General features: G+C 36.5%; 1 protein-coding gene across 2 annotated transcripts in view; it reads right to left on the bottom strand.

Moving 5' to 3' along the window:
- LOC136803407 (poly [ADP-ribose] polymerase tankyrase-like) overlaps positions 1-14,875 on the bottom strand; it is a 51,789-nt gene that overhangs the window by 20,711 nt on the left and 16,203 nt on the right. For both annotated transcript variants that reach the window (XM_067060127.1, XM_067060128.1), the window contains exons 4-11: positions 13,814-14,048; positions 12,787-13,234; positions 11,175-11,364; positions 9,831-10,034; positions 8,869-9,032; positions 8,368-8,531; positions 3,887-3,993; positions 3,206-3,362 (exon numbers count right to left, since the gene is read on the bottom strand). In XM_067060127.1, the coding sequence (XP_066916228.1) occupies positions 3,206-3,362; positions 3,887-3,993; positions 8,368-8,531; positions 8,869-9,032; positions 9,831-10,034; positions 11,175-11,364; positions 12,787-13,234; positions 13,814-14,048 (1,669 nt within the window). The remainder of the gene's footprint in view (positions 1-3,205; positions 3,363-3,886; positions 3,994-8,367; positions 8,532-8,868; positions 9,033-9,830; positions 10,035-11,174; positions 11,365-12,786; positions 13,235-13,813; positions 14,049-14,875) is intronic.

Below are 14,875 nucleotides of genomic sequence, written 5' to 3'. Positions count from 1 at the left end.
TGACGTCACAAGTAGATAATTTAACTCGTCAATTTATGGTGCACCTTAAACTGACGAGATAATTAACTCGTCAATTTATGGTGCACCTTAAACTGACGAGATAATTAACTCGTCAATTTATGGTGCACCATAAGCTTACGAGTTAATTAACTCTTCAATTTATGGTGCACCTTAAACTGACGAGTTAATTAACTCGTCAATTTATGGTGCACCTTAATCTTACGAGTTAATTAACTCGTCAATTTATGGTGCACCTTAAATTGACGAGTTAAATTTTCATGAAACCAAGTTGGTCAAAAATTCTAAAATGGTGGTTAAATTATTTTTTGTGCCTATTTTTAGTTTAAAACTATTGGAATGGTAATTTTCTCTCATAATATTCTATTATAGTCTTTAACTGAGACAGAAGTTGTAGTGTGGTCGTGTTACAAAAATACAGGCTGAAAAATAAATAAGATCTAGCTGAAACTTTCTCCAGACCTTCTCTATAGGATGCTTATACCTCAGGAAAAATTCCCCTAAAATCCCACTGGTGGAACATCTCTTTTTTGAGACATTTCTATTTTCCCCAGGCAAAATCCCAAGGGCAAATTTTTTTGAAAATTTCAGACTCATTTCCAGACAATATCATGTATACCATTCGAAAGCTCTCGAAAAACTATATAGAAGACTTTTAAACGGTTTATAGCTGATTTCCTTACCTAACTCGAGATATTTAATGCGCAAGTTCCACTTTTCGCCACACTTTGGTCAAAATTGACCATAAATAGCATCAGAAAAACTTCGAAAAAGAAATCCCTTTTTCGTACAAATGGCCGACAGTTGTCTAGGGCTATAGATAGCTACTCCTACTTATTCTTTTTTTGCCATTTTTCATCTTCAATCAAATAAAAACTTACTGGTCATCCTTGGGAGTTTTTGATATCCAAAATTGAATCACCATTTGATAAGAATAAAGTTTAGATAAATAAAGGCTGCCTTCGAAAACTGAATTTCGAGGGTAGGAAAGTCTACAGCGAAAACTGAAGCAAACAAAGCATTCCATTTCTCTACATACATACCTCTTTCACACCCCTGTCTCAGTGCCCCGGTGGCATGATTTCAGTACATGATTTTTTTCAGTACATGGTTTCAGTACATGATTTTTTCCTACGTCACTGCAGTAATCAAATTTTTATTGCACTCATTTGTAATCATCCTAAATGGCTTGGGAATTCAAGAACTGTTTTTTATTGTCGCTGTCTTTATTCAATTTATATCTCAATTCACAAATGAGTGCAATAAAAATTTGATTACTACAGTGACGTAGGAAAAAATCATGTACTGAAACCATGTACTGAAAAAAATCATGTACTGAAATCATGCCACCGGGGCACTGAGACAGGGGTGTTCTTTCCAATCGAATCTCAATTTAATTAATTTTACAACTTTTCTTCATTCCCAAGTTTTATTTTTAAGAATGAGAGTAAAAATTATAGGTTTTATTTTTTGAAAAGCTCAATGTGTTCTTTTCAAAAGCCAAACTGCCAAAGTCTGCCAAAGTCACAAATAACTTTTTGTTTTGATTTTGATTGCAACATTTTCGAATCTTTCGAATGCGTGACGCAATTTGATTGGCACAAAATAGAACGCGCGCGAAAAAACAATGCAATGACTTCTTCTCTGAGATATAATTTTCGATTCAATAATATATTGAATGTATGCCTATTTTAATCTGAATTTTAGAATTTTTGACCAACTTGGTTTCATGAAAATTTAACTCGTCAGTTTAAGGTGCACCGTAAATTGACGAGTTAATTAACTCGTAAGATTAAGGTGCACCATAAATTCACGAGTTAATTAACTCGTCAGTTTAAGGTGCACCATAAATTGACGAGTTAAATTATCTACTTGTGACGTCATAATTTCCCATTAATGACGTCACATTTAACGTAACTCGTGTTTTTTGTAACTCGTGTTTTTTAACTCGTGTTTTTTAACTCGTGTTTTCCGAGCCTCTTCGAAATATAGTCAGGCTGCTGCTGGACCACTTTTGTAAAAACCTTAGTGTGAAGAATCTAAAACCTATTGAAACCTGTTATATATGATTAAAGGGGGTAAACAAGTTTTACTGGCCATTAGGTTTTCCCAGATTTAGCCTAGACAAAGTTGCAAAGGATTGAAAGTGTTGGAAAATAATAAAATTGTTCTATAAATTAGACAATATGAGCCTGAAGATAAGGAGCCAGAAATTGATTACACATTTTCCGGTGTTTATTTCTGACTCGCACGCATATTGCTTGGTAGCTTTTCGATCAAACATCCAATTTGAATATTATTATTATTCGTTTATCATCCACTATATGATAAAAAAAATCAATATATATATTTTGGCCGAAATCCTGTGTAGGTTGAAAACTGAAGAACAGATCATGTATATGTGTTTTGTGAAAGTATTCATTTACTCATATTGAGTTCTTTTTTACTCGTACATAATTATCAGAGAAGCAAAAATACAAAAGCCTTACGAGAGAGCGTCCCACTACCGTCCCACCTTAGCGTCCCACTACAGTCCCACCTGAGCGTCCCACTACCGTCCCACCTTAGCGTCCCACTACCGTCCCACTACCGTCCCACCTTAGCGTCCCACTACTGTCCCACCTTAGCGTCCCACTACCGTCCCACTTTAGCGTCCCACCTTAGCGTCCCACTACCGTCCCACCTTAGCGTCACACCTGAGCGTCCCACCTGAGCGTCCCACTCGAGCGTCCCACCTGAGCGTCCCACCGTCCCACGTCCCACTTCTCCAGTATGCCAAAAAATTGTTGTGTATTGCAAGCGAAAAGAAAACATTTCTAATCATATTGCACAAAATATGATCTCTCGCTTACCAGACCCCTTTTTTGAATGAGGTCTTGTATTTGTACGGTACAAAATGAAATACAGCATTTATGTATGCGTTTTTAGCCAATCAGATTGCTCATATTTTTCATGTTGACGATAATATTAAAATAATCGTCTGAGTCAGTTTAGCTAACAAGAATATTTATAGGCTTTGAAAAATCAAAGTTTGCTAGCACAAAACGAGCTGTAAATTCTTTTAAATTTGGTAAACCAGTATATTGTTAAAAAGGTTTTCGACACAACTTTCTTGCATTTCAAGTTATAAAGAACATGTAGCTTTGATTTAGAAAAAATCTATTTTCAGAAAAAAAAATTCCTATACTTTTCAGGTCAGGTGAAGCACCATTTTCATGGAGGAATTTGACTGTTTCGTAATGTCCTTTTGCTGCAGCCAAACCAAGTGGTGTCATATTCTCTTGACCAGCACTTGATTTGATATTGACATTAGCATTGTGTTCCAGCAATACCTTAATGCAGTCCTAAGAGAAGATAAAAAGTAAAAAAAATAGGAAATTTATGATCTTGGCTATAATATTGTTGCGTTGGACTGAATGTTCCGTACAGTTCGAAGATAGCCGAGCCGGCTGGCCGTGGAACCCGTGAAAGCAATTGAAATCTGTCTATGCAAATAAAAAAAAATCGACTCCATCGACTGTTTCCAACTCTGGCATTGTCTGATTTGGCGTCAACCGCAGATGCATGTGAAGTCCGAAGGGCTAGATGGAATGCTTTAAGCTTTTCCAAGCAAAAAAAAGTGAACATCGCAAAAAATATTGTTGCTACTGTTTTCGATAAGCCGCGAAGCTTCTGACTGGTCAAGCACTGAAATTCTATTGTAATATCACGTGACCTCGGTAGTAAGATCCTACCGAACTACGGCACAATTTTCAGTCAAAACACGCCATCTAGTCCTTCGAGTTTTACAAATCTGTAGTGTCAACCAGCAAAGTAAATAAAAAATGGGATACACGAGGAACGAGGTTGTAAATAACTTGCTACATACGTTAAATCCACGTTTAGCTGCATGATGAAGAGCAGTGAATGATTTCTTATCTTTAGCGTTGATGTTGATCTTCGGTTTCATTGGTGCGTTTGCTTCGTCAGCTTTATCTAAAACAAACAAAGGTTACCAGAAAAAGTAGAATAGGTTCGTAGTCTTGTCTCCCGAATAGATGTCCCCCCGCTAATTGTTAAGAGAAAAAAAATCCCCCCCATAATTTAATATTTCATTGCAGTGTAGATAGACATTAAAATTGTAAAAATTTTCCTTTTTGTTAGTATTGGTTCTTATTTTAGGTGTTGTTCATTTGTTAAAGTTTCTTTTTTGTTGTTGAAATTGATATCAGTTGAAAAAAATTCTGTCTTCAAATTACCGCCCTTTTATTCCATCGCCCCCGCCCGCTTATTAGAATTTAGAAAATTTTCCTACCCCCTCCTGCATATTCAGACTCCCCCCGTCTATTCGGGAGACAAGAGTAGTTGCCGTCAGTTTGCAAGTGCAGTATATTGAAATTTAATGTGATTGACTATTTGAAAGTTTGCCTCAAAAACCCGAAATTATCATAATTTCTCAAAATAGAAAGTTCAAATTGATTACAATTAAATGAAACTTACAAACGTTATTGACATTTTCTATTTGTATTGATTTGAAAAAAACACATGGATCAATTTTTAAGGCCCTTTGTCTATACATACAGTCATTTTTATATCAAATTCCCCCGTCCGAGAACAAAGCCCCCGTCCGAGAAAAAGAAAGTAGCATTAAGAGAACATAATTCTACAGATCTCTAAAAAAGAAGAACATCTAAGCCTCAACCAAAATTAACAGTTTGTTAAAAATAATCTTGTAGTATCATCATCATCATCATTGCTCGACCGCAGTCGAGACAATGGATTCCACTCGCTGGCGCCAGGAGTCGCGGTTGCGCATAGCAGTGCCCAGGTCGCTAAGATCAAGGCCTGTATCCCTGCTCACCACATCCGGAAAGGTAAGTTTTCTCGATCTCTGAGCCACACGTTTAGGTTTCCAAAGCAATAGGGAGGAAATAACCTCAGATGAGGCACGGAAACAATGACCAGCAAATTGAACGCGCTTGGCTTTAAGGAGGAGGGAGATTGGTTTCAAGGAACCGTATATGGTGCGTTTTGTTGGATGGTCACGCCAAGAGAGATTTTTAACCCTTCTCAAAAGTCTGGTATAGGTACCGTCTAGTTGCTTTTCAAACTTTTTGGTAAGGGACCAGGTTTCTGAACCATACATAAGAATTGGCTCAATAGTTGACTTGAAAATTTTAACTTTGAGACTAGAGTCGATGAAGGAAGATGACCAAATACTATGCAGCTTATTGCATGCACTCCAAGCTAAACCTTTGCGAATTTTAAAGTCTTTTTCAGAAGAAGAGATGTAAGAACCAAGATATTTGTAGTCTTCTACCTTTCGTAGGTTTGTACCAGATATTGTTTTAATATTGTCTGATGATTCGTTAACATTAAGAGTCAAATATTCGGTTTTGGACTCATTGAGGTATAGGCCTGTACAGTTTGCAGCAGATTCAAGAGCAATTAGAAGATTTTGCGCATCCTCTAGGGTAGAGCTGATAAGTGCTATGTCGTCAGCAAAGTCTGTATCTGTTAAATGAACGGCAGGATTATGTGGACCAAGCCTACGTTGAAGAAGAAAACCGCAGCTAGATATTTTATCAACAGAAACGCGCATAAGGTAATCGACAACTAGAATAAAGAGAAATGGTGCAAGGGTATCACCCTGGAGAATACCAGCTAAAATAGAAAAAGTTGCAGTCTCACCATCAGGTGTTTGTACTGAAGATTTTGTATTAGTGTACAGAAGTTTTATGGCATCAATGATCTTTTGAGGGATGCCGTAAAGAGAGAGAATATCAAACATTAAGTCGCGATCAACCGAATCAAAGGCTTTCTTGAAATCAACAAAAATCAAAATTGCTTCAAGATTGAAGTTTCTAGCTTCCTCTAAGATTCGTCGAAGAGCAAGAACTTGGCTTAAAGTAGAACGACCACTTCGAAAACCGTTTTGATTTTTACGAAGAATGGGTTCAACATGAAGCCGTATTCTATTTAGAAGAAGCTTATTATAGATTTTTGCTGCGATTGGGAGAAGAGAGATACCACGATAGTTTGTGGCAAGACTAAGGTCTCCCTTTTTTGGTACTGGAACGATGGTCGATTTTAACCAGTGTGTTGTACAAACTTTGTCTTCAAACGCGAGGTTGCAAAGCTTTAAAAGGATATCATGAAAATTTCTGTCCTTCCAGATAATAGGTGGTATGTTATCTGGACCGAGGGCCTTGCATGATTTTGTTGTGGAAAGGACCTTTGTCAACTCTTCCATGGAAAAAGAAAAAGTAGATATATCTAGAGGGGGAGAAATTTGCTCTCGTGGAAGAAAGTTATTTGTTGCTAACACCGGTTTTTTACCTAAAAGATTTTTGAAATGCTGTAACCAATTATCTAAGCGTTTTTTATCCGAGCCACCTTTCAGCTGGATGGACGGATTTGAGTTCTTGCCACTTAGTTTTTGTACTACTTTCCAAGCATCGCGATGAGAATTTTTGGAAAATTGCTCAGACATGTCCTTCAGCTGAGTATCAATAAAAGAAACTTGAGCCTCTAGGTAGGCCTCGTCAAGTTTAATCTTGGCAGAGTTAAGTTGCTCCTTGCGTCTCCGCGTTGGTGCTGCATTATACAAAGAGGAAGCTTTTGTTAGATTTTCTCTTGCTTTCTTGACTAAGGGACATTCTTTTGGGTCTGATTTAGCTCGTTTTTGTTTTCTTGGAAGTTGCTCTAGGGCAACTTTTTCTGTGGAATCTTTAAGACAAGAGTACGCTAGCTCAACATTATCTTTGGTCAATTCTTCGTTGAAAAGAGTAGAGAAACGGTTAAAGACCTCAATTCCAAACATGCTACAGACTTCAGGATTTGTAGAGGCCCTTTTCCAATCTATTTGTTTTAAAGGATTAGGTTTTGAAGGTTTGGAAGAGCGAAGACTAAGTTTGACCTTAGAAGATACGATGCGATGATCAGTACTCACAGTAGCAAAGGAAGAATATGCTCTTGAGTCCTGTATGCTATTACGCCATTTTTTCCGGAAAATGATATAGTCGATCTGTGCTTTATCGCCGTTTGGATATTTGAAGGTCCAGAGATGATTAGCACATTTCATGAAGGAGTTATTTGAGGAAAAAAGGTCAAATTCTTGTAGAAGATCTAAAAGGTGTTCACCGTTACGATTTGTAGCCTTGTCAAATGAAAAAGGAACATCAGGGTAGGCAAGTTTGGCATTAAAATCACCGGCTATGGAGAGAAAATTATGCCTTGGAATATGGCTAAGCAAGTTTTTAAGTGACGAATAAAACTCCTCGACATCTTCCTCGGGAGCACTGTTGTGGGGGCTATAGGCACACACTACTGTTAAAACTGGGTTGCTGGAAAATTCAGCAATCACGATTCTAGGTGTAATTTTTTCAATTCTTATTAAGTTGCTGGCTGCTCTAGATGAAAGAAGAAAGCCAATCCCACCAACAGAAGCGTTAACCGTGTTTTTTGTTGCAGATGAGGTGATAAGTTGGGAGGAAGAAATAGAATTGTAAATTAAATCATCGTCAGGGTGAAATATTCGATGTTCTTGAAGAGCAATGATGTCTATAGAGTTATTAGACATGGAGAGTACAAGTTCGTTAAGTTGTGATGGTCCGCTTAGTGTGCGAACGTTAAAAGTACTGATTATTAAGAAGTTAGAACATCTTAAAAGTTTTGTTGGTTTTGATTTTGATTGATCAGGTTCCATCTTATCTGGAGAGACCCTCCCATTAGGGTTTAAGATCTCACCTTCATTGGATCCCAAGGTGGAATCAAAGAGAGAAGAATGATCGAGAAAAGCAGGGGCTTGACCGGTAATCAAAGGCTTATCCCTGTTAGGGACTACCAATTGATCCCGGACCCTGGAGCTGTATGAGAAATCCATTGTCTTTTCAAATTGCTAATATAGTATGTGTTGCGCAACGACTACATACTACTCTTGTAGTATAGTGGAGTTTCCATAACTCGAACAATTTTCTCGACGAGCTAAGGAAACTTTGAAATATTGAGTTTGCTTTAATGAGGTATTGTTAGCTGAAGGGATTTGAAAACTTGCAAGAGTTAAGGAGATATTCGAGAAGAAAAGGTTCGAATTAGACTCAACTGAAACCATGTTCAGACGGTTTTGTACCGCTCTAAAACGAAGCGGTTCCAAAACAATGTGTGAACGTGAAAATTTGAAACCGTCAATAAAGAAGACGTTGCAGAAGCAAAACAGCTCGAAACAGTTTCGCTCCTTTATTTTCATCGGAACTGCTCCATTTTCTTGCTCCAGAACGTTCGGAAATTAGTATGAACACTCTCGATCCGTAACAAAAATCATACCGAAGCTATACGAAACCGTAACGTCTGAATATGGTCTGTATGTACCTTTTTCACCAATTTCACCTTCATCATCGTCACCATCATCACTATCCTCATTCTGAGCCACTTTGCAACTCATCAGAACTGAGCTGTTTTCTACACGGTTGCATTTGACAGCAATTATGAGTGGTGTCAATTTTTGCCCGTTCGGGATGGTGACGTCAGCTCCTCTGATGAACGTAAAGGGAAGAACAGAAGAAAATATTATAAGATAAATTTTAGAGATTTCCAGGCACAAATTTAAAAGCAAGACAATCGCACGTTTAGATTGTTATGGGGAATGTCAAAGCCACTAGAGAACTATGAATTATATATTACACGACCTGCTACCGTTAAAAAAAGCAGAAGCTATCAAAACCTAGACTACCTTAAAGGAATTGATTTTTTGACGAGAACTACTAATGATGTTAAAAAGACTTAAAAACGTCAAGTTTCATTTTAAAACATTTGAAATATTAAAACTTTCTGATTTTTATTAACACGGTAAAAACATAATCCATAGCAAACCTTGAAATGAGTAGTTTCAATGGTCCAGGGCCAGAACAAGCAGCAGCATAATGAATAGGCCTGTTCTGCGCGTAGTCCGAAATATTGATGTCATCATGAACATTCAACACTTCTTGAAGGTATTTGGCGTTAGGATTGATACAAGCGCAAAACATCGGTGCAATCTGCTCGTAGTTAAACACGAAAATATGAATAATTTCAAAGTTTTAAATTTTTAATGTAATATTTACTTTAAAAGAATCTGTAAAGCAAAAGTCATGAACCAAGTGAACAATACGTATACGCACACGGTACAGAGTACAATATGGGATATATTTTTCGAGTTCAGATTTTTTGTCATATTATAATATAGAAAACTCTGAACGAGAAAATATATCCAATATTGTACGAGTAAAAGTGTGATAACCTGGTTTATCGTCAACTTGAAAAATGTCAACAAATTAGCGTTCTCTCTCTTCCTTGTTTTGATTTTTCACTACCTGTATTTTGGTGAAATCAACATCAAAACATTCGAATCTTCGAATTACCCTTGTATTTTGAACGACATCCTGCTGATCAAACAAAGTTAATGTTTTTTAGAAAACATCCCCAGCAACTGATTATCTTTTCCGGGAAAAACCACTGACCTTTATATACCCTAGACCAAGTTATTCAATCCCGGCCAAGCAAAATCTTTGATCGGAGTTTTTTGAAAAGTGGTACCCTAATGGCAGCACTACTCATTAGCGGTTTAAATTCATCGAAAACGCTAGATCTACTTTTCCTCGAAAACTTATGATGATGAAGCTCGTTAGAATGTTTAAAGCTCAACGCTGCACAATTGCTTCTTTGCGGGAAACACTTTCAAAAAAACTCCGATCAAAAATATGGCGGATATAGCTTGGTCCAGGGTTTATAAAAGTCAATGAGAAAAAACCCAACAAAATATGAAATGGTTGGTAAATCATAGAAAAAGCACTTACAGATCTAGAGACATGGGTTTTCTTGGTAACCGACGCAGCCTTGAAAGATGGCAGTTTCTCTTTTGTGAAATTCAACAAATTATCATGGAGGAAATTGAAACCGTATCCATCCTTCTTGATTGCGAGTTTTGCAATTTCACCAGCCATCTCTCGATTACCAGTTTGAACGGCTTCGTAAAAATGGTCAATCAATGAGCTAAGTTCCTGAAACAGAAACATGATGGTATAATCAATTACACAGGGTGATTCAGAAAGAACCACACCCCTAAAATTTTTGACGTTTCTTTTTTTCTGTTTACTTTTTTCAAACTTCTGATTCTTGATAAAATATTTACGGTATAACTTTCAAATTTCACACATAGGCTTTGAATTTACTAAGAAAAAAGGCTTTAAATTTTCATGGTGATACGATGAGTAGGGATGAGTAGAAAACAAGTTACGCCAAAAAATCTAAGGGTGCGGTTTCTTTTTAATCACCCTGTATTAGCGAGACAACTTAAAGCTAGGCATGATATTCTATGAAAAAACATTACTTTAATCGTAGAAATTTTAGCGAGACTAATTTTAGCGTTTTAGCGAGTTTTCCCTACTTTCGCTAAAATAAATCTCGCTAAAACACGGCGAATCGACAGATCGCTAAAATTTATCCGCGCGAAATTTCTGGTTATATTGCCTTGATACATTTTTATCAATAAGAAGGGTTACAGTGCAAAGAAATGCTAGAAAACGAATTCAGTCAATAATGTAATATGAGTATTCGCTAAAATTTATCCACGCGAAATTTTTTGAAATCGTGATTCGCTAAAATAAATCCAAAAATAAACAAGATTTTCCTGACTCGCTAATATACGCTAAAATTAGTCTCGCTAAAATTTCTACGATTAAAGTATGTCTAAACGTAAGCTGTTGGCATTCACCAACGATTTTCTGCTCATACCAGCGCTAGCGCAGGGGTCTTCGATTCAAAATACTCCTAACGGGATTAATAAGTGCTTTTTGACAAGAACAATTTTTGGTTTAAATTATTATTGGAAAAACCTTAAAACAAAGCAAATTTAAAAAAACGATCCCAGCCTCAGTTTCAGCCAATGAGTGAGTGAAATTAGGATACTAACTTAGGAATATTCCAAAAACATTATTTTTAAAATCCGAACCCCCCCCCCTTCCTCCAAAAAAATAAAAAAATAATCCGGGCCTTGACCAAAATTTACTGTTTCTTATAAAACTTGTATCGGGTTAGAGATTATCTCCAATCCATTTCGAGAATGTATTTTCAAAAATATGTGTTATTTTAGCGGGTGAAAAATGACGTTATCAAGCCCAAAAAGTGATTTAAAGTCATACATTGTCAAAAGCCTTCAAATGTTTCTTCACGAAATCAATAGAGATATTCTTCTTGATACAAAAGGAAACAGCGTAAAGATGATCGGTATTTCTTTGACCTTCATCCGCCAGGAAAGCGTTGTTTCCTTCTCGATTACCACGACTGACAGTAACTTCACGCACTGCATGTCCAAACATTTTATAATCACCCCTGAAAACAAAAAAACAAGAAAAAAGTATGACTCTAAAATGTTTCTTCATAATGGTACTGACGTCTGGAATAATCTACCTAACAATCTCCGTCAAACCCAATCTATCGTTACTTTCAAGTCAAAAGCTAAATGTCATTTCTTTCAATAATCAATTTTTATCTTTCTGTTTTTCGTTCTCGTTTCTAATTTTGTTAAGTTACTATTCTGTTCTGTTTTTATCATTGGGAAAATGTTACACGGGTTCTTGATTTTTCTGACACTACAGCACGGACCAAATAGCTGATTGGTTGTAAGTGACGTAAAATCAGTCAATACGTCACTTTCAACCAATCAGCTGTTGGGTCCGTGGAAGAAATTGCAATGTTGAATATCATGAATTTCAGATTTTTTAAGCATGATTTTGGAGCGATCGTTTTGCTTGACCCAATCACGAGGCTCAAAATCTTATTTAATTTTCATCCTAAATCTGGATGAAAAAAGATCAAAGCAGTACGCTAACTTGGACAGACTCTCGTAAGAAGCCATTGACTTTAGCTTGGATCGCACATCAGAATTGACACCCAACGTTGTTTCAACGTCCCATGGACGTTGGATGTACGTTGTTCAGAAGCTTTTGTAAGCAGATTGAAACACTTTATAATAAACAAGTATAAAGTACCTTATGATTGCTTAACGAGGAAAATGAACTTTCAATAAGGCATTTTCAATCAAAAGGTCGGGTCTCAAAGCAAGGCTAACGATAAATTAGGATCCTAATCGCTACATCAAACGTAAGTTAGAGCTTTGAAGAAAAGTGAACTTAGAATAAACAAGTGATACTTTTATGGACCTACCTGGTTATGCATATAACACATATATAATTGATATCTACGTGAGCGTGATCATTAAACAATCATTCAGAACACAAATAGTGACGATCTATTAAAATTAGTCGTTTGTTTCTTGTAAAAAAAACGTTTAGAAACCAAAATTTCATGCTCTTGAAATATTCTTTCATATTCAAGACTTCGTGAGCAAAAAAAACATCTATCTCATCAAAAATTGAGTAATTTGGCTAAGAACATTGATGTATGCTTATTAATAGTGATTCTTATAGATAAACATGCGTTATTTGGAGCCAACTAAAATTTTTTGAAAAAATCTGATTGGCCCAAAAATTTTTTTTTTCGAAAATCGGGCTCCGTCACATTTGAGGGTTTATAGTTATACATCTTTGTGCAAAAAATCAGAAAAAACTAATGAGCCAATCACGAGGAAAGCTAATAACGAACGAACGAACGAACAGACGAACGAACGAACGGACAAAGGTTAATTTATAGGACCTCCACCCCACCGGGGTAGGTCCAATAAACCCTCATGGTGAAGTGTTATTTCTGAATGTCGAAAAATATGCATTATTCCCAATATTTCAAAATCCTTACTTTCCGGTATCTTTTCTGCTCAAATCGACAGTTTTTGGTTTTGCAGTAACTTCATCTCTATCTTTTAACATCAGTTTGCAATAGTCCAAGTTCTCTTGAAGCAAAGCGTACTTGTAAGCTGAACGTGATATTTGAGGGCTACGTTGTTGAAATAAAGTATAGCAATTCTTTCCATCCTTATGCAAAGCTTCCAATAAAGTGCCATCGTTGGTAATGACAGCTTTAAAGGCCTGTCGCTCTATGGACAGAGGAACCGTGCTGTCCTTGGAGTATGTTGGGTCTTCATCCAATAAATTGATGTCAGGATTTGGAATAAGTTTGTTACCCCGCTTTGGCGTTTTCGGTGCAGCCTTTTTCTTTGGAGAGGCTGACTTTTTAGGGCTCTTTGGCACTTTTGGCGTTTTCTTTGAAGTTGATTTCTTTCTTGATTTCTTTTTGGTTGGAGCTTCTGAAAATTTAAAGTAAAATATACAAATGACGAAAGCACGAAAACTCATTTTGCAAATTAGAGGTGATTCTATGTCATGACCAGAAAAGGGGTTCCTTTTTTATACCGGACAATACAATACTCTAAGTAAAATGGCTTAAAATACTGAGAGAGCCTTTTAATCATTACTCCCTCTATTCATGATATGCACCATTGCCATTACATCACGGACCCAATAGCTGATTGGTTGTATAAGTGACGTAAAATCAGTCAATACGTAACTTTCAACCAATCAGCTGTTGGGTAATGTAGAAGACATTGCAATGGCGCATATCATGAACTCTGTATTCTTAAAACAGCTTAACAATTATAGTGCGTCCCACTGTATTTTAAACTTAAAACTAAACCTAACCTAACAAAATGGAGACCTCCTCAGAGAGTTTCATGAAGAAAAACCAAGTAAAAATTATAATTACCTCAAGAGTGCTTATTGATTCATGATTCATACAGGATAGTCTTATGCCAACCCAATAGAACAAGATGCAGATCTCATAGGTTGCTTTTTAAGAAAAGATCAGTTGAAATTCTCAGAAAAAATACCTTCATTTTCACCAGCACTTTCATCATCTCCAGCAGCACCATCGACATCATCGACATCGTCATCATCATCACCAGAAAAATGTTCTCCTTCGTTTGTCAACGTTTCTTTCAACAAACTTTTGGTGTTTTTCAACGTTTTGGGTGTGATGTAATACAGCCCTGGTTCGTCTGTCACTTCTTTGACACCAACATGAGAAATGATGGACGCTTTGTAAATAGTGTCATCGTATGAAACCTAACATAAAATTTTGACAACAACTTTAGATTTAGAAATGTAACAGGAGAAGTACTGATGAATGGCTTCTACTCTGTCAGAGGATGCCCGGTTCTACACTGAGCTGTCTAGGAGTGTCCCACTGGAGAATCACATAAAGAACACATTTTGAACGCTGTTTTGAATAATTGTAAAATCTTAGATTCGAATGATAATTGGTCACAATTGGCCTTTTTAGAAGCATTTTACATAAAAAAGGCCAAAGATTAATGACGGATTTAAAGCTTCAAAAGAACTTCAATTGTTTGGATAGGCCCCTGACAATTGACACTCTTTGTTCTATTCATTCAGTCATTTTTTAGCTTTTATCAATTTTATTTCCCTTGTACATTTTATAACTCATTGACGTTTTTTAATTATCATTTTACTGCTGTACAGATTTTTAGAATAAAAGTAGATTTTTGAAATGTATTTAGTTTATGGTTGACAATGATGAGATAGAAGTCATCGAAATATTCCAAATTATGAACACTTTCTTGTTGTTGGCCCAGCGCTAGCGATAGGGCCTTTCATTTGCAACTTTCCGTCCTTCCGCTGTCTGTCCGTCCGTTTTGGTAAAAACGGCGCTTGAAACCATAGTAACACACTTTTTAATTTTGCCGTTTGGAGAGGGAAAAGGTTGCTAAAGTCGGATACTGGCTATAAAAGATATATTTTCTAATTTCGCGCTCCTTCAAAAACAAATTTCAAAACAAAACAAGATGGCGGTCGAAGCGAGGAGGTTGATTCATACTTTCTTGAACATTTTCTTTGCTTTAGTGGTCAAGAGACTTTCAAACCAAAGATAT

The sequence above is a fragment of the Clytia hemisphaerica genome, unplaced genomic scaffold, assembly GCF_902728285.1.
Source record: "Clytia hemisphaerica strain Z4C2 unplaced genomic scaffold, Clytia hemisphaerica genome assembly, whole genome shotgun sequence".
In the NCBI taxonomy this organism is placed as follows: Eukaryota; Metazoa; Cnidaria; class Hydrozoa; order Leptothecata; family Clytiidae; genus Clytia; species Clytia hemisphaerica.
Note: the sequence above shows the minus strand (reverse complement) of the source record. Positions and strands in the feature narration are given on the sequence as shown.